This window comes from Melanerpes formicivorus, unplaced genomic scaffold, assembly GCF_026170545.1.
Source record: "Melanerpes formicivorus ecotype bairdi unplaced genomic scaffold, bMelFor1.0.p_v2 SCAF_157, whole genome shotgun sequence".
Taxonomy (NCBI): domain Eukaryota; kingdom Metazoa; phylum Chordata; class Aves; order Piciformes; family Picidae; genus Melanerpes; species Melanerpes formicivorus.
Window position 1 is genome coordinate 240649 of NW_027142509.1, and position 20623 is coordinate 261271.

General features: G+C 50.3%; 1 protein-coding gene across 2 annotated transcripts in view; it reads left to right on the forward strand.

Annotated features, from left to right (window-relative positions):
- The window catches only part of INTS7 (integrator complex subunit 7), a 41079-nt gene that overhangs the window by 16630 nt on the left and 3826 nt on the right, over positions 1 to 20623 (forward strand). For both annotated transcript variants that reach the window (XM_068168742.1, XM_068168743.1), the window contains 9 exons: positions 600 to 839; positions 3039 to 3176; positions 4587 to 4793; positions 9755 to 9949; positions 12048 to 12151; positions 12496 to 12564; positions 14914 to 15046; positions 16259 to 16357; positions 19613 to 19798. In XM_068168742.1, coding sequence (XP_068024843.1) covers positions 600 to 839; positions 3039 to 3176; positions 4587 to 4793; positions 9755 to 9949; positions 12048 to 12151; positions 12496 to 12564; positions 14914 to 15046; positions 16259 to 16357; positions 19613 to 19798 — 1371 coding nt within the window. The remainder of the gene's footprint in view (positions 1 to 599; positions 840 to 3038; positions 3177 to 4586; positions 4794 to 9754; positions 9950 to 12047; positions 12152 to 12495; positions 12565 to 14913; positions 15047 to 16258; positions 16358 to 19612; positions 19799 to 20623) is intronic.

The window sequence follows — 20623 nt, forward strand, 5'->3', positions numbered from 1 at the left end:
AGGGAGGTCATTCTGCCCCTGTACACTGCACTGGTTAGGCCACACCTTGAGTCCTGTGTCCAGTTCTGGGCCCCTCAGTTTAGGAAGGAGGTTGAGTTGCTGGAAGGTGTCCAGAGAAGGGCAACAAAGTTGGTGAGACCCTAGTCTGTAGCTCTGCATGGGGTAGTTGTGGCCAAAGTGCAGCACCTGGCACTTGGACTTGTTGAATGCCATCCTGTTGGAGAAGAGGAGACTCAGAGGAGACCTTCTTGCTGTCTACAGCTTCCTGAAGGGAGGTTGTAGACAGGTGGATGTTGGTCTCTTCTCCCAGCACCAGATTATGAGGACACAGTCTCAGGCTGCATCAGGGGAGGTTCAGGTTGGATGTTAGGAAGAAGTTCTACACAGAGAGAGTGATTGCCCATTGGAATGGGCTGCCTGGGGAGGTGGTGGAGTCACCATCACTGGAGGTGTTCAGGAGAAGACTTGATGGGGTGCTTGGTGCCATGGGTTAGTTGTTCAGGTGGGTTGGATTGGTTGATGGGTTGGACACGATGATCTTGAGGGTCTCTTCCAGCCTGGTTTGGTTTATCCTATTCTGTTCTTTATTCTAACTGCAGATCACCTTAACCTGCATGGTGAAGCTGGTCAAGTGCCGTCCTCACCTCAGCCAGTCAGTAGTTGAATGCCTGCTGACCCAGCTGCACAGTGCCCAGGATGCTGCTAGGATCCTCATGTGCCACTGCTTAGCAGCCATTGCCATGCAGCTGCCTGTGCTGGCAGATGGGATGCTGGAAGACCTCATGGACCTGTACAAACTGATTGGGCGGTCTGCTACAGACAAGAAACAGGAGCTGCTGGTAAGAGCTCTGGGTGCACAGCCTGTGAGGGATGGAGTCTGGATGATGTGCTGTGGATGGATCTCATTGAATAAGGCAGCTAAGCCATTTGGTTATGTCTAAGTTGATGTGCCAGGCTGTACCCACTGTTTACAATCCTGCTTTTAACCACATTCAGTGTCAAAACACTTCATAGATGGAGCTGCAGTGTCCCAGTGCATTCCATGGCGTTTTCCAGCAGATGGCACTGCTTAGCCAAAGCTGCTGCTGAAATTATTGGGGTGTCTGTAGAGTAGAGTAGAATTAACCAGGTTGGAAAAGACCTTTGAGATCATAAAGTCCAACCTATCACCCAACACCATCTGATCAACTAAACCATGGCACCAAGTGCCTCATCCAGGCTCTTCTTAAACACCTTCAGTGATGGTGACTCCACCACCTCCCCAGGCAGCACATTCCAATGGCCAATCTCTCTTTCTGGGAAGAATTTCTTCCTAGCATCCAGCCTAAACCTCCCCTGGCACAGCTTGAGACTGTGTCCTCTTCTTCTGGTACTGGTTGCCTGGGAGAAGAGACCAACCCCCACCTGGCTACAGCCTCCCTTCAGAGAGTTGTAGACATCAAGAAGGTCTCCCCTGAGTCTCCTCTTCTCCAGGCTAAGCAACCCCAGCTCCCTCAGCCTCTCCTCACAGGGCTGTGCTCCAGACCCCTGCCCAACTTTTTTCCCCTTCTCTGGACACCTTCCAGCAAGTCAACCTCCTTCCTAAACTGAGGGGCACAGAACTGGACACAGGACTCAAGGTGTGGCCTAACCAGTGCTGAGTACAGGGGCAGAATGACCTCCCTGCTCCTGCTGGCCACACTGTTCCTGATGCAGGCCAGGATGCCATTGGCCCTCTTGGCCACCTGGGCACACTGCAGGCTCATGTTCAGCCTACCATCAACCAGCACCCCCAGGTCCCTCTCTGCCTGGCTGCTCTCAGCCACTCTGACCCCAGCCTGTAGCACTGCCTGGGGTTGCTGTGGCCAATGTGCAGCACCTGGCACTTGGATGTGTTCAATCTCCTGCCCTTGGACTCTGCCCATCTGTCCAGCCTGTCGAGGTCCCTCTGCAGAGCTCTCCTACCCTCTAACAGATCAGTTCCTGCCACCAGCTTGGTGCCTTCTGCAAACTTACTGCTGATGGACTCAGTATCCTCATCCGTGTTGTCCATAAAGATACTGAACAGGCTGGGGCCCAGCATTGATCCCTGGGGGGCACCACTGGTGACTGTAGAATAATGGTTGTAGAAAAACAAAACAGAGGTTAGCTCCATTTATGTAGGGTGCTCTGATGCACCTGCCTTGTGAGCAGTGCACCTGCCTATGTTGTAAGAGAGACAAATGCCTTCAGAACATCTAGTTCTGGGCCCCTCAGTTTAAGAAGGACATTGAGAGACTTGAAGGTGTCCAGAGAAGGGCAACAAGGCTGGGGAGAGGCCTTGAGCACAGCCCTGTGAGGAGAGGCTGAGGGAGCTGGGGTTGTTTAGCCTGGAGAAGAGGAGGCTCAGGGGAGACCTCATTGCCCTCTGCAACTACCTGGGGGGTGGTTGTAGCCAGGTGGGGGTTGGTCTCTTTTCCTAGGCAACTAGCACCAGAACAAGAGGACACAGTCTCAAGCTGTGCCAGGGAAGGTTTAGAATCAAGGTGAGGAGAAAGTTCTTCAGCAAGAGAGTCATTGCCCATTGTAATGTGCTGCCCAGGGAGGTGGTGGAGTCCCCATCCCTGGAGGTGTTCAAAAAGGGATTGGATGTGGCACTTGGTGCCATGGTTTAGTCATGAGGTCTGTGGTGACAGGTTGGATTTGATGGTCTTTGAGGTCTCTTCCAGCCTTAGTTATACTGTGATACTGTGATGAGTTTGAATGTTAAGAACAAAATGTGTGCTTCCTATTCATCCATTTGGAACACCTGCAATGTCTGTTAAAAGCCACAGGAAAGGTTCTTTAAGTGAAGGTGACTTTCATCCCCAAGAAATACATGAGTTGCTGTAACTGCTTTAAAGGTTCTCTTTCTAAAATACATCTATGTAATCTGCTGTGGAGTTGTTGGGGGCCAGAATCCAGCAGGTTCTTTCTGCTGCTTTAGGACCCAATTGCCTGCTTCCATTTTTTTTTTTAACACTTGTTTCATTTAGTTCCTGAATTGTAATCTCCTCCTTCTCCCTGCCACTCTGCATTAGGTTTCCCTTGCCACAGTGATATTTGTTTCCAGCCAGAAAGCCTTATCTGCAGAAATCAAAACTGTGATCAAACAGCAGCTGGAGAATGCCTCTAATGGATGGACAGCCTACAGGATAGCCAGGCAGGCTTCCAGGATGGTGAGTGAGAATTACCTGGGAAGGTGGTTTGGAGTGCCTGGGAGGATGCTAGTGGTTTCTTTGAACAGGGGGAAGAAAGTAAGAGAAAGGAGAGGACCCCAGCCTTGTTGTCCTTCTCTGGACACGTTCAAGTGTCTCAATGTCCTTCTTGAATTGAGGAGCCCAAAACTGGACACAGGACTCAAGGTGTGGCCTAACCAGTGCTGAGTACAGGGCACAAAGACTTCCCTGCTCCTGCTGGCTACACTATTGCTAATGCAGGCCAGGATGCCATTGGCCTTCTTGGCCACCTGGGCACACTGCTGGCTCATATTCAGGCAGCTGTCAATCAACACCCCCAGGTCCCTCTCTGTTTGGCAGCTCTCAGCCCCTCTGACCCCAGCCTGTAGCTCTGCATGGGGTTGTTGTGGCCAAAGTGCAGCACCCAGCACTTGGACTTGTTAAATGCCATCCTGTTGGACTCTGCCCATCTGGCCAGCCTGAGATGCTGCAGTAAAAGTAAATTGTGGTTTGTTTTTTTTTTTTCTCATCTTGTGTTTTCCTATCTATAAGTACTACACTTCATACAGGCAAATTTAACATAATATGAGCATTTGTGCTTTTATTCATTGTTAGGATTGTCAAGATAAAATGGTTAAAAGAAGTTTCAGTCTTTCAGTTTAAGAAGGACATTGAGAGACTTGAAGGTGTCCAGAGAAGGGCAACAAGGCTGGGGAGAGGCCTTGAGCACAGCCCTGTGAGGAGAGGCTGAGGGAGCTGGGGTTGCTTAGCCTGGAGAAGAGGAGGCTCAGGGGAGACCTCATTGCTCTCTACAACTCCCTGGGAGGTGGTTGTAGCGAGGAAGGGGTTGGTCTCTTCTCCCAGGCAAGCAGCACCAGAACAAGAGGCCACAGTCTCAGGCTGTGCCAGGGGAGCTTTAGGCTGGAGGTGAGGAGAAAGTTCTTCACTGAGAGAGTGATTGCCCATTGGAATGTGCTGCCTGGGGAGGTGGTGGAGTCCCCATCCCTGGAGGTGTTCAAGAGGGGATTGGATGTGGCACTTGGTGCCATGGTCTAGCTGTGAGATCTGTGGTGACAGGTTGGACTTGATGATCCTTGAGGTCTCTTCCAACCTTGGTGATTCTGTGATTCCCTATTTAAGCGTAGTTCTGTAGGTATTACTGTTTCTTTGTTGCTTTCTATGAAGCAAACACCCCTGCCCCCCTTTCCCTGCCCCCCTTTCCCTGCCCCCCTTTCCCTGCCCCCCTTTCCCTGCCCCCCTTTCCCTGCCCCCCTTTCCCTGCCCCCCTTTCCCTGCCCCCCTTTCCCTGCCCCCCTTTCCCTGCCCCCCTTTCCCTGCCCCCCTTTCCCTGCCCCCCTTTCCCTGCCCCCCTTTCCCTGCCCTCTCTTAGAATTGTTCTTGTCCTTACAGGGCAACCATGACATGGCCAGGGAGCTCTATCAAAGTCTGCTGACTCAAGTGGCTTCAGAACACTTCTACTTCTGGCTGAACAGCTTGAAGGAGTTCTCCCATGCAGAGCAGTGCCTGACAGGTTTGCAGGAGGACAACTACAGCTCAGCACTTTCTTGCATTGCGGAAGCGTTGAAGTCCTATCACAAGGGGATCGCCTCGCTGACGGTTAGCACAGACCTGCTTCACTTGCTGAGCTCTGTGTGCTGTCCCAGGGCTGCTTGATTTCTCTCCTCAAACCTCTGAAAAGCTTTTAAATCTGTCTGATATCTGCCAGGCTCCTCTAGAGAGAAATGCACACAAGAGCCTGTTGTCACAAGCTGCATCTTGAGAGGTCCTGCAGCTCAGCTAAGGAAGATCGGTTGGATTTCTCTTTCCTCCCCCACCTCTCACTTCCTGCCTTGATCAAATCAGTTTTTCAAATTACAGTACTTGAAAATTTTCCACTCCCATGTTTTGGCTGAAAAAAACCCCACCCTTGTAATAGTCAACCCTGGGAGTTTGTCTGAGTTGGCTGCTGACTTGTAATATAGAGAAGAATTGCATTTTCTTCCTCCCTCCTGCTGGGTTCTCCTTGCCTTGTATTTGACAGTGTGATCCTAAGGGATCCTGACTGCAAGGCAGCATCAAGATAGTAAGAGGAGGGAGAACAAATCCACCTCATCAGACATAATTCAGATTTTATGGAAATATTCTCTCCCCTCTGAACTGCAAATAGCAGGAAGCTGTGTGATGGTTTAAGAAGGACACTGAGACTCTTGAAGGTGTCCAGAGAAGGGCAACGAGGCTGGGGAGAGGCCTTGAGCACAGCCCTGTGAGGAGAGGCTGAGGGAGCTGGGGTTGCTTAGCCTGGAGAAGAGGAGGCTCAGGGGAGACCTTATTGCTCTCTACAACTTCCTGGGAAGAACTTCTTCCTAACATCCAGCCTAAACCTCCCCTGGCACAGCTTGAGACTGTGTCCTCTTGTTCTGGTGCTGGGTGCCTGGGAGAAGAGACCAACCCCAACCTGGCTACAACCTCCCTTCGGTTAGTTGTAGACAGCAAGAAGGTCTCCCCTGAGCCTTCTCTTCTCCAGGCTAAGCAACCCCAGCTCCCTCAGCCTCTCCTCACAGGGCTGTGCTCCAGACCCCTCCCCAGCTTTGTTGCCAGGCAGGAGGGTGGCTTGCTTCAACAGGTCATTCTGTGATTCACCAATGTCATTAGCCTTTCCTTAGAGGTTATTTTTTTGCTGCTGAAGAATTCCTGTCTTCATATCCTCTGCTGACTTAACTTCCTGTGTGGCACATAGCACTTTTCTGGGTGCAATACCTGCCTTGTGGGGTTGTGGTCCAGAGGACTAAGTACAGGTTTTGAAGGGCTGGAGAAGAGGAAACTATTTTTTATTGCTGGCTGTTGGTGACTTGTTGCATCACTCTGGACAAATTCCTATCCATACTTGTGTGTATCAGTTGTTAAAGGAGCCTCTCCCTCCTTGCATCCACAGGATGCAGCATGTTCACAGTGTCACCTAGGTTGGAAGAGACCTTGAGGATCATCGAGTCCAACCTGTCACCACAGACCTCATGTCTAGACCATGGCACCAAGTGCCACATCCAATCCCCTCTTGAACACCTCCAGGGATGGGGACTCCAACACCCCCCTGGGCAGCACATTCCAATGACAAATGACTCTCTCAGTGAAGAACTTTCTCCTCACCTCCAGCCTAAACCTCCCCTGGCACAGCTTGAGCCTGTGTCCTCTTGTTGGTCTCTTCTCCCAGGCAACCAGCACCAAAAACCCTTCCTGGCTACAACCACCTTTCAGGTAGTTGTAGAGGGCAATGAGGTCTCCCCTGAGCCTCCTCTTCTCCAGGCTTAGCAACCCCAGCTCCCTCAGCCTCTCCTCACAGGGCTGTGCTCAAGGCCTCTCCCCAGCCTTATTGCCGTTCTCTGGACACCTTCAAGTGTCTCAATGTCCTTCCTAAACTGAGGGGCCCAGAACTGGACACAGGACTCAAGGAGTGGCCTAACCAGTGCTGAGTACAGGGCACAATGACTTCCCTGCTCCTGCTGGCCACACTATTCCTAATGCAGGCCAGGATGCCATTGGCCTTCTTGGCCACCTGGGCACACTGCTGGCTCATGTTCAGGCAGCTGTCAATCAGCACCCCCAAGTCCCTCTCTGTTTGGCAGCTCTCAGCCACTCTGACCCCAGCCTGTAGCTCTGCATGGGGTTGCTGTGGCCAAAGTGCAGCACCCGGCACTTGGACTTGTTGAATGCCATCCCATTGGACTCTGCCCATCTGTCCAGTCGGTCGAGGTCCCTCTGCAGAGCCCTTCTGCCCTCTAACTGGCCAACATCTGCTCCCAACTTGGTGTCATCTGCAAACTTGCTGATGACTGACTCAATGCCCTCATCCAGATCATCAATGAAGATATTGAACAGGATGGGGCCCAGCACTGATCCCCGGGGGAGCATCTCAAAGGGGAGTGAAGTGCCATAATGTGGTACTCTTAACTGAGGAAGCCTTCTGCTGTCTTTTCCCTCTGGTTTAAGCTTTGCTGTTGCTGCTGTTTCACTGCAGACCCTGACTCAGCACTGTTGGTGCTGCAGAGCATTAGTGTGTATGATGAGCCCTGTGTAGCTGTCAGCTTTGTAGGTAGAAGACATTGTGCCAGTGAATCTGTTACAGGTGTTCAGTCAGCCCAGTTTAGCAAGGGTTCAGTGTCTCATGGCATAAAATTCCCCATTTCCTTTCTAATATGCATACAACTGCATACAGCATTTGCTGCATGCCAGATGCTCTTCCATGTGACTTAGTCCACTTAAAGCAATGGGAATTTCTTCCTGATGGATGACAGGTGAGAGAGGAAGGGCAGGAACTTGTCACAGTATCACTAAGGTTGGAAGAGACCTCAAAGATCATCAAGTCCAACCTGTCACCACAGACCTCATGACAACCATGGCACCAAGTGCCACATCCAGTCCCCTCTTGAACACGTCCAGGGATGGTGACTCCACCACCTCCCTGGGCAGCACATTCCAATGATGAATGACTCCCTCAGTGAAGAACTCCTCATCTCCTCACCTCTCAGCCTAAACTTCTGCTGGCACAGCTTGAGACTGTGTCCTCTTGTTCTGGTGCTGGTTGTTTGAGAAGAGACCAACCCCCTCCTGGCTACAACCTCCCTTCAGGGAGTTGCAGAGAGCAATGAGGTCTCCCCTGAGCCTCCTCTTCTGCAGGCTAAGCAACCCCAGCTCCCTCAGCCTCTCCTCACAGGGCTGTGCTCAAGGCCTCTCCCCAGCCTCATTGCCCTTCTCTGGACACCTTCAAGTGTCTCAATGTCCTTCTTAAACTGAGAGGCCCAGAACTGGACACAGGACTCAAGACTCATAGACTGCATTGACCACAATCCTCATCTGTCTCACTGTGTGCTTGCTTGTATAGCTAACAGTGATTTTGAATAGAATCTGCCTGTTCTGGCAGAGAGAAGGCATCTCATTGGAAGCCTTTGCACATGTATTTCACTGGAGGTAATCTAGGGAAGAGTCCAGACCTTAGAGCATTAATAAAAGCAGTGATTAAGTAGCACTAAGTCCAAATGTGCTGATAATGGATGATCTTTGAAGAACTTGGCTGAGCCAAAGACCTCTTTGACAAAGAAAAAGTGCTTTTAACTCCTTTCTTGCTGATGGCTGTATGAATGATGGAGTCAATTCCAGGGTTAATGAGACAAGCTTGTATTTCCATTCACAAGAACTGAGTCCAGTTTGGGCTGCTGAAGATGCCTGCATTCTCTGGTCATACCAGGACTTGCTATAAAAGCATGGAGTCTCTGCAGACCAATTACAGTACACTGAGGGTTTTCTGAAACCACCCTTGCACATCAGCTGAACTCCTTCAGTTCAAAAGGGGCATTTTAATGCCCTGCAAGGCAAAGCAAAGTGGGGCTGAATGGCTCAAGGGATGAAATAAGCTGATTTCTTGGGTTGAAATCTGGCACAGCAGTTCCAAGTGGTTGCAGTTGCCTGATGTTTCCTCTCTTTGTTCTGCTGATGGCTTCTACCCCAAGGCCCCCAAAAGTGTACTCTTATTTCTCTTACCCTGTTGGATTAGTAAGTAGTGGATGTGTGGCTTAAATAGTATCAGATCTTGAGTATGGCACAGCAGTTCCAAGTGGTTGCAGTTGCCTGATGTTTCCTCCCTTTGATCAATAGTGGAGCAGCTCTCAGATGATGGGGATGTCTGGTGACAAACTGATTTGCTGCTTTCCTGCTGCCAAAGAAATGGTGTGCAGCAGGGTTATGGGATGGGTTGTAACTTCCTGCTGCCAGAAGTGACTTTTGTGTGGAGGAATAAGTAGCCTTGGGGAAGGTGTGCATGAGTTAAACATGCTTCCAGTCTCTGAGTAAGAGGAAGGTCCTAGTGCTTTGTTCTGCTGATGGCTTCTACCCCAACCCCCCTAACATTGTACTCTATTTCTCTTACCCTGTTGAATTAGTAAGTATTGGATGTGTGGCTTAAATAGTATCAGATCTTGAGTATGGCACAGCAGTTCCAAGTGGTTGCAGTTGCCTGATGTTTCCTCCCTTTGATCAATAGTGGAGCAGCTCACAGATGATAGGGATGTCTGGTGACAAACTGATTTGCTGCTTTCCTGCTGGCCAAGAAATGGTTTGCAGCAGGGTTTTGGGATGGGTTGTAACTTCCTGCTGCCAGAAGTGACTTTTGTGTGGAGGAATAAGTAGCCTTGGGGAAGGTGTGCATGAGTTAAACATGCTTCCATTCTGAATAAGAGGAAGGTCCTAGTGCTTTGTTCTGCTGATGGCTTCTACCCCAAGGTCCCCCAAAATTGTACTCTTATTAATATCATAGTAGTATCATAGTATCAATCAGGGTTGGAAGGGACCACAAGGATCATCTAGTTCCAACCCCCCTGCCATGGGCAGGGACACCCCACACTACATCAGATATCATATAAAACTCCTGTGTTGTTCTCAGTCAGTATGGTTTAAAGTGAGCAAATCTGTTAAAGGCAGTTATCAGAAAGCAGGGGTTTGGGCTTGGAGGATTCAGTTGTCATTGCAAGGCTGTTCTGTCATGATTGCCTACGACCAAGGTTGCCAACGTTCCTGTTGCTGTGTTTCAGGCTGCTAGCACACCGCTTAATCCTCTGAGCTTTCAGTGTGGATTTGTGAAACTGAGGATTGACCTCCTGCAAGCTTTTTCCCAGCTTATTTGTACCTGCAACAGCCTGAAAACGAGTCCACCACCAGCTATTGCCACAACCATTGCTATGACCTCAGGAAACGACCTCCAGAGGTGTGGGCGCATCTCCAACCAGGCACGTGCTCTCCTTCCTCTCTTTTGCAGCTGCATTTGTGACTGGTATGAATCTTGCCTCTCAGCAAACACCTGCTGAAAGCACTGGACAGTGGTAGTGAAGAGTTCAGTTCAGTAGTGGGCTTTGGTTTCCACCGGTAGCTGTAGAAATGCCTGCCTGCAGCAGGCAGTGTTTCACAGCTGAGCACGTGTGCGTGTTTGCTTACCCAGTCACACACAGCTCCCAGGGATGTGCAGGCAGTAAGCCACTCAGTGCACTCAAACTTGCAGCAAGACCTTTCACACCTTGTTTTGAAAGGCTTCAGCTATTGAAGAACACATATTTTAGGGCTGCACTGTGACTCCTTTGGGCGAGTGGTGGTGACTGAATTGCTACTGTGCAGATCACCCAGACAGCTATCCACAGTGTATGTACTCTGAAATAATAGAATAGAAAAGAACTTTGAGATCGAGTCCAACCTATCACCCAACACCACCTAATCAACTAAACTATGGCACAAAGCACCCCATCCAGTCTCTACCTAAACATCGCCAGTGATGGTGACTCCACCACCTCCCTGGGCAGCACATTCCAATGGCCAATCTCTCGTTCTGTGAAGAACTTCTTCCTAACATCCAGTCTAAACCTCCCCTGGCACAGCTTGAGACTGTGTCCTCTTGTTCTGGTGCTGCTTGCCTGGGAGAAGAGACCAACCCCCACCTGGCTACAACCTCCCTTCAGGGAGTTGGAGACAGCAAGAAGGTCTCCCCTGAGCCTCCTTTCTTCTCCTGGCTAAGCAACCCCAGCTCCCTCAGCCTCTCCTCACAGGGCTGTGCTTCAGACCCCTCCCCAGCTTTGTTGCCCTTCTCTGGACACCTTCCAGCAACTCAACATCTTTCCTAAACTGAGGGGCTCAGAACTGGCCCAGGTGTGGCCTAACCAGTGCTGAACACAGGGCACAATGACCTCCCTGCTCCTGCTGGCCACACTGTTCCTGATGCAGGCCAGGATGCCATTGGCCTTCTTGGCCACCTGGGCACACTGCTGGCTCATGTTCAGCTGCTGTCAACCAGTACCCCTAGGTCCCTCTCTGCCTGGCTGCTCTCAGCCACTCTGACCCCAGCCTGTAGCACTGCATGGGGTTGCTGTGGCCAATGTGCAGAACCTGGCACTTGGATGTGTTCCATCTCCTGCCCTTGGACTCTGCCCATCTGTCCAGCCTGGCAAGGTCCCTCTGCAGAGCTCTCCTACCCTCTAACAGATCAACTCCTGCCCCCAGCTTGCTGTCAGCTGCACATTTACTGATGATGGACTCAATGCCCTCATCCAGATCATCAATAAAGATGTTAAAGAGCACAGGGCCCAGCCCTGATTCCTGGGGCACACCACTGGTGCCTGGCTGCCAGCTGGCTGTGGCACCATTCACCACCACTCTCTGGGCTCAGCCTCCAGCCAGTTCCTAACCCAGCTCAGAGTGCTGCTGTCCAAGCCAGGGGCTGACAGACAATGAATCAGTAGATAGTCTCTGAAAGAGGGCACTTGGATTTATCCTCAGGGGGTGAGGGAGATGGTTGGTGGTTGTTTTAGTGAGTTGTGTTTCTGTTTTTAACCCAAGGAGGGAATGTTGATGCTGTGTTACAGGAAAAACACCAGTTTAATGTGTGGGTAATACTCTCTCTGTAGAGTGATTCTTACTTGCTTGAAGAAATGAGAGCTTGATGTATTTTGCCAGGCTGCTGGCTTGCTCCTTCAGTGCTGGATGTTCTCAGTATCATAGCGTCAGTCAGGGCTGGAAGGGACCACAAGGACCATCCAGTTCCAACCCCCCTGCCATGGGCAGGGACACCCCACACTACATCAGCCTGGCCACAGCCTCATCCAGCCTGGTCCTTAACATCTCCAGGGACAGGGCCTCAACCACCTCCCTGGACAACACATTCCAGGGCTTCACCACTCTCATGGGGAAGAACTTCCTCCTCACTTCCAGCCTGAATCTCCCCACCTCCAGCTTCATTCCATTCCCCCTACTCCTATAACTGCCTGAGCAGTGTGGCAGTGTAGTGGGTGTGTGGGGCTGTGTAGTTTTGGCCTGGCCTGACTTGCTCTGTTGCCTCTGCAGATGAAGCACTCGATGGAGGAGTTCCGCAGCCTGGCCGCGCGGTACGCCGACCTCTATCAGGCATCTTTTGATGCAGACTCTGCAACCCTAAGGAATGTGGAACTGTATCCTTTGAGAATTTTACAGTTTGTTCACATGGGCATCATGAAGCTTCATGGTCCTTTTTCTGTCACTACTGGTGCAAAGCCATTTCTCAGCACTCAGTAGCATACATTGGGTACAGGTTGCTTAGAAGCTGTTGGGAAGTAAAAGTTGCTGTAACACAAAAGCTGCAACAGCATAGAAAACTTCAGACTTTCCTACTTCTGTGTTTACTGAAGGATTAATGACTGCAGAATTGCTGCACAAAAGCTAGAGGAAAACAGGAAAAGTGCTGGTAACTGTGCTGCATGTCTTGTTTTAGGTGCCAACTTTGTACACGTTTTTAACTCCTTAGTGTTGCTTGCAGACAGCAGCAGAGCTGCCTCTTGATCTCACATGCAATTGAAGCTCTGATTCTGGATCCAGAATCTGCAAAGTATGTTTGACAGTTAACTTTCTGTTCCTTTCTTACTCATTACTAAATCCCTGGGGGGCTTTAAGGAGAGGAATTCAAAGAATGTTGAAGTTTCTGAGTAGAACTTTCTCTTTCTACTCTGGGCAGACTTGAGGACCTGTTGCTGCTGTGCTGTACCTGGTAGGCTAGAGGCAGTGATTCAGCTCATGTACCTGCTGTTTGCACTTGTAAGCACACATTAGTGTCATAGGATCAGTCAGGGTTGGAAGGGACCACAAGGATCAGCTAGTTCCAACCCCCCTGCCATGGGCAGGGACACCCCACACTACATCAGCCTGGCCAGAGCCTCATCCAGCCTGGGCTTAAACACCTCTAGGGACAGGGCCTCAACCACCTCCCTGGACAACCCATTCCAGGGCTTCACCACTCTCATGGGGAAGAACTTCCTCCTCCCCTCCAGCCTGAATCTCCCCACCTCCAGCTTCATTCCATTCCCCCTAGCCCTATCACTACCTGAGATCCTGAGCAGTCCCTCCCCAGCCTTCCTGTAGCCCCCTTCAGATACTGGAAGGCCACAATGAGGTCACCTGGGAGCCTTCTCTTCTCCAGACTGAACAGCCCCAACTCCTTCAGTCTGTCCTCACAGGAGAGGTGCTCCAGCCCTCTGATCATCCTCCTGGCCCTTCTCTGGACACCTTCCAGCACCTCCAGATGCCTCTTGCAATAGGGGCTCCAGAACTGGAGGCAGTACTCCAGGTGGGGTCTCCCCAGAGCTGAGCAGAGGGGGAGAATCACCTCCCTTGCCCTGCTGGCCACACTTCTCCTGATGCAGCCCAGGATCTGATTGGCTTTCTGGGCTGCAAGTGCACACTGAGGGCTCCTGTTGAGCTTCTCCTCCACCAGCACCCCCAAGTCTCTCTCCAGCCATTAGTTCCCTCCAGAGTCATGCAAATAGATGCACTAAATTAGTTTACATGCCTAAATATAAGTCCATCACTTGTGATTCTTTTTTGTTTAACAATGAAATTATACCCACTATAAAATTACATTGAAGCACCTATGAATTGAACTCTTTAAAGCTCCCAGGCTGAGATTAAATGTGAATAAACATCTTCTAACATGTGCTTTTATAAATGTAAATAGAAATGAACATCCTAAGTGACTGTGCTACTCATGAACTAAGCATTGTTTCAAAGATGCATTCAGTGTACTTGTGAACAGTATGAATAGAATAGAATTAACCAGGTTGGAAAAGACCTTCAAGATCAAGTCCAACCTATCACCCAACATCATCTGTTCAACTAAACCATGGCACCAAGTGCCTCATCCAGTCTCTTCCTAAACACCTCCAGGGATGGTGACTCCACCACCTCCCTGGGCAGCACATTCCAATGGTTAATCTCTCTGTCTGGGAAGAGCTACTTCCTAACATTCAGCCTAAACCGCCCCTGGTGCAGCTGGAGGCTGTGTCCTCTTGTTCTGGTGCTGGTTGCCTGGGAGAAGAGACCAACCCCCACCTGCCTACAGCCACCTTTCAGGGAGTTGTAGAGATCAAGGAGGTCTCCCCTGAGCCTCCTCTTCTCCAGGCTAAACAACCCCAGCTCCCTCAGCCTCTCCTCACAGAGCTGTGCTCAAGGCCTCTCACCAGCCTTGTTGCACTTCTCTGGACACCTTCAAGTGTCTCAATGTCCTTTTTAAACTGAGGAGCCCAGAACTGGACACAGGACTCAAGGTGTGGCCTAACCAATGCTGAGTACAGGGCACAATGACTTCCCTGCTCCTGCTGGCCACACTATTCCTGATGCAGGCCAGGATGCCATTTGCCTTCTTGGCCACCTGGACACACTGCTGGCTCATGTTTAGGTGGCTGTCAATCAGCACCCCCAGGTCCCTCTCTGTTTGGCAGCTCTCAGCCACTCTGACCCCAGCCTGTAGCTCTGCATGGGGTTGCCATGGCCAAAGTGCAGCACCCAGCACTTGGACTTGTTGAATGCCATCCTGTTGGACTCTGCCCAGCTGTCCAGCCTGTCGAGGTCCCTCTGCAGAGCCCTTCCACCCTCAACTGACCAACATCTGCTCCCAGCTTGGTGTCATCTGCAAATTGATGTAGTCATCTGCTGATGACTGACTCAGTCCTCTCATTATCAAGGTAGAGGGTGGGAACAGAAAGTGGTGGATAAGCTGTAGTTTAAGGGTTTAAGTGTAGAGACCAAGCCTTATAGTAGAAAATTAATAAAGAAACAGAGTGTATGGTTTGAAAGACATAGCTTGGGGTTTTTTGATGAACTTGAGGTGGTCACAGAGGGTGGTCTCATTGGGCCTGTCTGGGAGTAAGCCTTCAGGAGTACAATGAGAAGCTTTGTTTTTCAGTTTCCAGGAGTATAGCTCCAATGGCACAGCACATGTTGAGAGTGAATATGAAAGGAGAATGATGTCTGTTTTTAATCATGTGCTGGAAGAAGTGGAGTCTCTCAACAGGAAGTACACTCCAGTGTCTTACTTGGCAAGTAACAGTTTTCAATGTATATTCTGTAGGTAAACACTCTGTGTGGGTGGGGTGGTCAAGAAGCTGAAGGGCACACTGGCTTCATTAATATAACCTCTTAATCACAAGTGTTCTCTAGGGAGTCTCACCACTTCAAAAAGGTTTTCCTGAGCCATCTGAAACCTTTCTGGTCTGAGTGAAAATGCATCTAAAATGTTCTGATAGTAAGAACATAGCAGCTATTGATAAGCTACCTGAAAGTCATGTCAAGTCTGTCAGCTTTCTGCACCATGTCCCCTTTGCTCATGTTGCTACCATGCAAGAGTCTTTCCTTCTACCATGCAGAGTGCTGGAAGCACTGGCCCAGCTTAGGTCACTGAGCTGCTGGCAGGTAGTGCTGTGTTCTGTGAGGATAGCATTTCTCGTATCAGTGCAGGTCATCAGGGAACACAGTGTAAACTGTACTGAATGCAAACAGCCAGCTGATAACCTGCTTCTTTACAGGCCTACTTTGGTTTCATCTTTTACTGTTAGTGAATCACAGAGTCACCAAGGTTGGAGGAGAGCTCAGAGATCATCAAGTCCAACCTGTCACCACAGACCCCATGACTAAAGAAAGCTGAAATTTATGTTGATTGGAACCAAGTCATTGAGTTGTCGTGGCTGGCATCTCCTTGCCTTGCTTCTATTTGCAGCAGGCCCTTATGATTCCAATGAGAATAGGAAATGAGTTGTGTGAAAGGTATCAGAGGTAGACTCTGCAGACTTGGTTGTCACTCACTCCACAGTGGTGCAGCTTGGTGACTTCAGCAGCGCTGCCTTTGCTCCTGAGCCAGAGAGATGCTGTAGTGCAGTGGGGAAGGGAAGAGCAAACCAGAGGCTTAAAACCTAATTAAGTTGTGATACATGCCCCTCTTGTTTGCAGGGGGGAGAGCTGGTGTGAGGGTTTTGTATGGGAGTTTCAATCATGTCTTGCTCTGCTGACTCTTAACACTAGGACTGAAATTACCTGGGTTGTTTCTCTGTCATCTTTCTTCTTTCCATCTCAGAACACCTCTTTTGATACAGGGCAGCATGTGGTTACTGTCATCCCAGGGACTGTTATCCTGTGAGTGTAGCAGTGTATTTCTGGTCTTCTACTGGGAACTGCTCCAGTTTCAGTACCTTGAGTGCATGTTTTCTTTCCTGTGCTTTGAATGATACATGTTGGTTTGGTTCTCTCTGTTGCAGCACACAGCTTGTCTGTGCAATGCTGTCATAGCATTGTTGAAGGTCCCTCTTTCATTTCAAAGATACTTCTTCCAAAAGCTGCAGTCTACAAGCATCAAGGTGAGTGCTGCTCAAGTGTGGCCTAGCATTTCTCATGAAGGCTTTACAAAGAGCAAAGTCCTACTGAAGGCACAGAGCTTCAGCGTGTCACATGAAGGTCCTTAACTGCAAGTAGCATTTGGGTTTATCTGTTAGGAATGAAGTGACATATACAGGATGACAGCCTCACAGGATGTCAGGGCTTGGAAGGGACCCAAAGAGATCATTGAGTCCAACCCCCCCCCTGCCAGAGCAGGACCATCCAATCTAGCTCAGGTCACAGAGGAACACATCCAGATGGGCCTTGAAAGTCTTCATGGAAGGAGATTCCACAACCTCTCTGGGGAGCCTCTTCCAGTGCTCTGTGACCCTTACAGTGAAGAAGTTCCTCTTTGTGTTGAGGTGGAACCTCCTGTGCTGCAGCTTACATCCATTGCTCCTTGTGCTATCTCAGGGAGCAAGTGAGCAGAGCCTGTCCCCTCCCTCTTGACCCCCAGCCCTCAGATAGTTATAAACATTTATTAAATCTCCTCTAAATCTTCTCTTTCCCAGACTAAACAGCCCCAGGTCCCTCAGCCTCTCCTCACCAGGCAGTGCTCCAGTCCCCAAATCATTGTCGTAGCCCTTTGCTGGACCCTCCTGTAATGGGTTGGGGCAGACCCCCTCCCCACCACGTGCAGGAATAACGACTCAGACAAACAGATTGCCAAAGTGATGGAAAGTTTAAACAGAGAGCAGTGAGTGCCTGCAGAGAGCTAGAAACACAGTGACAAGAAGAACCCCAAACCAGACCCAGAGAGATCCCATCCCCACCTGAGGGTGCACCCAAAACCCCCAGGGCTCCTCCTTTCCCCCCACCACTGCTAGGCTAGTCTCAGCTGGCCAGATCTGAGACTGCCCATCCCCCCGTGGCCTTGAGCCTAACCAGGCCCATGGCCGGGAGATCTCTCCCCCAGTTACCAGGTGGCGGAGAGGAAGGAAAGAGGAAGTGCCAGACCCTGCCATATAATTTATAGTGGTGCAAGGGATCATGGTAGGAAATACATAATTCCCTGTGTCCACCCCCTGGGCTGGACTTCTGGACACAGGAAACACCCCTGTAGCAGAAGGGCACCCAGCCCAAACTACGACACCTCCCCAGCAGATCCCTGTCCCTCTTGAACTGGGGAGCCCAGAGCTGAACGCAGGACTCAGGAGGAGGTCTCACCAGGGCAGAGGAGAGGGGGAGGAGAGCACAATCATTAAGTCACAGTATGGTGCTGCTTAGGCAAGTAGGATTCAGCTCTTTGATTGCAGAGTGCCAGGAGTGCAGCTTTTATAAACTTGTGCTTTTTATTTAGCTATATTTATCAGCTGAGTATGAATGGGGCTATGTGGCATGCACTGCTTTGCTTTTTTTCCCCCCTCATGTGCTCCTTTTGTCTCTGCAAACTGAAAACCTGAAGATTTTAAGTATATTCTTACTGCATTTTCTGTCTTTGGTCAGCTTAATACTTGTGTCTATTCTGTAGAAGATTTTTTTCCCCCTACTCCTCTTGAAGTACAGCTCACAAAACTGATCTAAAGACCATATATCAATATCTGGAGGTGACCTACCTGAAAGCTGGGGAAGGACCATTAAGAAGGGCTTGTAGCACTAAGATAAGGGGCAGTGGTTTTCATAGTATCATCATAGTATCAGTCAGAGTTGGAAGGGACCACAAGGATCATCTAGTTCCAACCCCCCTGCCATGGGCAGGGACACCCCACACTACATCAGCCTGGCCAGAGCCTCAGCCAGCCTGGGCTTAAACACCTCCAGGGACAGGGCCTCAACCACCTCCCTGGACAACCCATTCCAGGGCTTCACCACTCTCATGGGGAAGAACTTCCTCCTCACCTCCAGCCTGAATCTCCCCACCTCCAGCTTCATTCCATTCCCCCTAGTCCTATCACTACCTGAGATCCTGAGAAGTTTTGACCTGGAGCAGGGTAGGTTTAGGTCAGACATAAGGAGGAAGTTCTTTGCAATGAGAGTGGTAACAGGATCAGACTTGATGTTGCCCTGGGTAACCTGATCTAGTTGGAGGTGTCCCTGATCACTGGAGGTGGGGGTGGGGGGGTTGGACAAGATGACCTTTGAGGGTCCCTTCCAGTCCAATGCAATCTGTGAATATGTAAATAAATTCTGTGTTTCTGGTAGCCAGGCACTGGTTGTGTCCCCTGGGATCAGTGCTGGACCCCAGCCTGTTCAATAGCTTTATTGATGATCTGGATGAGGGGATTGAGTCCATCATCAGTAAATTTGCAGGTGACACCAAGCTGGGGGCAGGAGTTGATCTGCTGGAGGGTAGAGAGGCTCTGCAGAGGGACCTTGCCAGGCTGGACAGATGGGCAGAGTCCAAGGGCAGGAGATTGAACACATCCAAGTGCCAGGTTCTACACTTTGGCCACAGCAACTCCATGCAGTGCTACAGGCTGGGGTCAGAGTGGCTGGAGAGCAGCCAGGCAGAGAGGGACCTGGGGGTACTGGTTGATGGTAGGCTGAACACGAGCCAGCAGTGTGCCCAGGTGGCCAAGAAGGCCAATGGCATCCTGGCCTGCATCAGGAACAGTGTGGCCAGCAGGAGCAGGGAGGTCATTCTGCCCCTGTACACTGCACTGGTTAGGCCACAGCTTGAGTCCTGCGTCCAGTTCTGGGCCCCTCAGTTTAGGAAGGAGGTTGACTTGCTGGAAAGTGTCCAGAGAAGGGCAACAAAGCTGGGGAGGGGTCTGGAGCACAGCTCTGTGAGGAGAGGCTGAGGGAGCTGGGGTTGCTTAGCCTGGAAAAGAGGAGGCTCAGGGGAGACTTTATTGCTCTCTACAACTCCCTGAAGGGAGGTTGTAGCCAGGTGGGGGTTGGTCTCTTCTGCCAGGCAACCAGCACCAGAACAAGAGGACACAGTCTCAAGCTGTGCCAGGGGAGGTTTAGGTTGGATGTTAGGAAGTAGCTCTTCCCAGAAAGAGAGATTGGCCATTGGAATGTGCTGCACAGGGAGGTGGTGGAGTCACCATCCCTGGAGGTGTTTAGGAAGAGACTGGATGAGGCACTGGGTGCCATGGTTTAGTTGATTAGATGGTGTTGGGTGATAGGTTGTAATTGATCTCAAAGGTCTTTCCCATCCTGGTCAATTCTGGTCTGTCCTATTCACTGTTTTCACTACCAACCCTTTCCTTGGTCAATTTTCAGCGAGCAGGGGTTCTGTTTCTTTTTTTGGTGGCATAACATTACATTTTGGTCTGTTTCTTGTGTTTCAGCTTGCTCTGTCCCCATCTCCAAGGAACCCAGCAGAGCCTATTGCAGTGCAGAACAATCAGCAGTTGGCCCTGAAGGTAGAAGGAGTTGTTCAGCACGGCTCCAAGCCAGGCCTCTTCCGCAAAATCCAGTCGGTCTGCCTCAATGTCTCTTCAGTGCTGCAGAGCAAATCTGGGCAAGACTATAAGGTATGGAGCCAGGGGGAGCCTTAAGCTGTGTTCTTCTGCTCCTTTGTTTGGCTCTGGGTGTCAGAATTGCCTGAAATGAAAGGGTAGTTCTGTCATCCTTGCACTCTGCCATTCCAGCACTGACCACAGCCAGGTAGATTGCATAGAAGGCAGCTGGGACTTTCAAGTCTACAGTATGGTGATGCCTGTTTAATGCTAACTGCTCTTCCAATCAGGAGAGACTTTGTGATGTCCTGAACAAGTCATCATGAATCTTGCTTGTGATGAGGAAAATTCATCCTCAGTTTATATCATAGTATCAGTCAGGGTTGGAAGGGACCACAAGGATCATCCAGTTCCAACCCCCCTGCCATGGGCAGGGACACCTCACACTACATCAGATATCATATAAAACTCCATGGGTGGGGAGGGGAATGGCAGGAGATTATTCTCTACCACATAGTCTAGAAGTTCTTATCCTTACTTAAAGGGTGAGGGGTGGGGGTGGGGTTTTTTTTGTGGAGATTGGGAGGGCAGACTGTCCAAATGAAACAGCAGCTGGGGAGATAGATATATTGCTGAGGTGAAGTCAGTAGCTTTATCAAAGCTTGCAGGTTGTTTGAGGGTTTTCGTAGTATCATAGAATCAGTCAGGGTTGGAAGGGACCACAAGGATCAGCTAGTTCCAACCCCCCTGCCATGGGCAGGGACACCCCACACTACATCAGCCTGGCCACAGCCTCATCCAGCCTGGGCTTAAACACCTCCAGGGACAGGGCCTCAACCACCTCCCTGGACAACCCATTCCAGGGCTTCACCACTCTCATGGGGAAGAACTTCCTCCTCA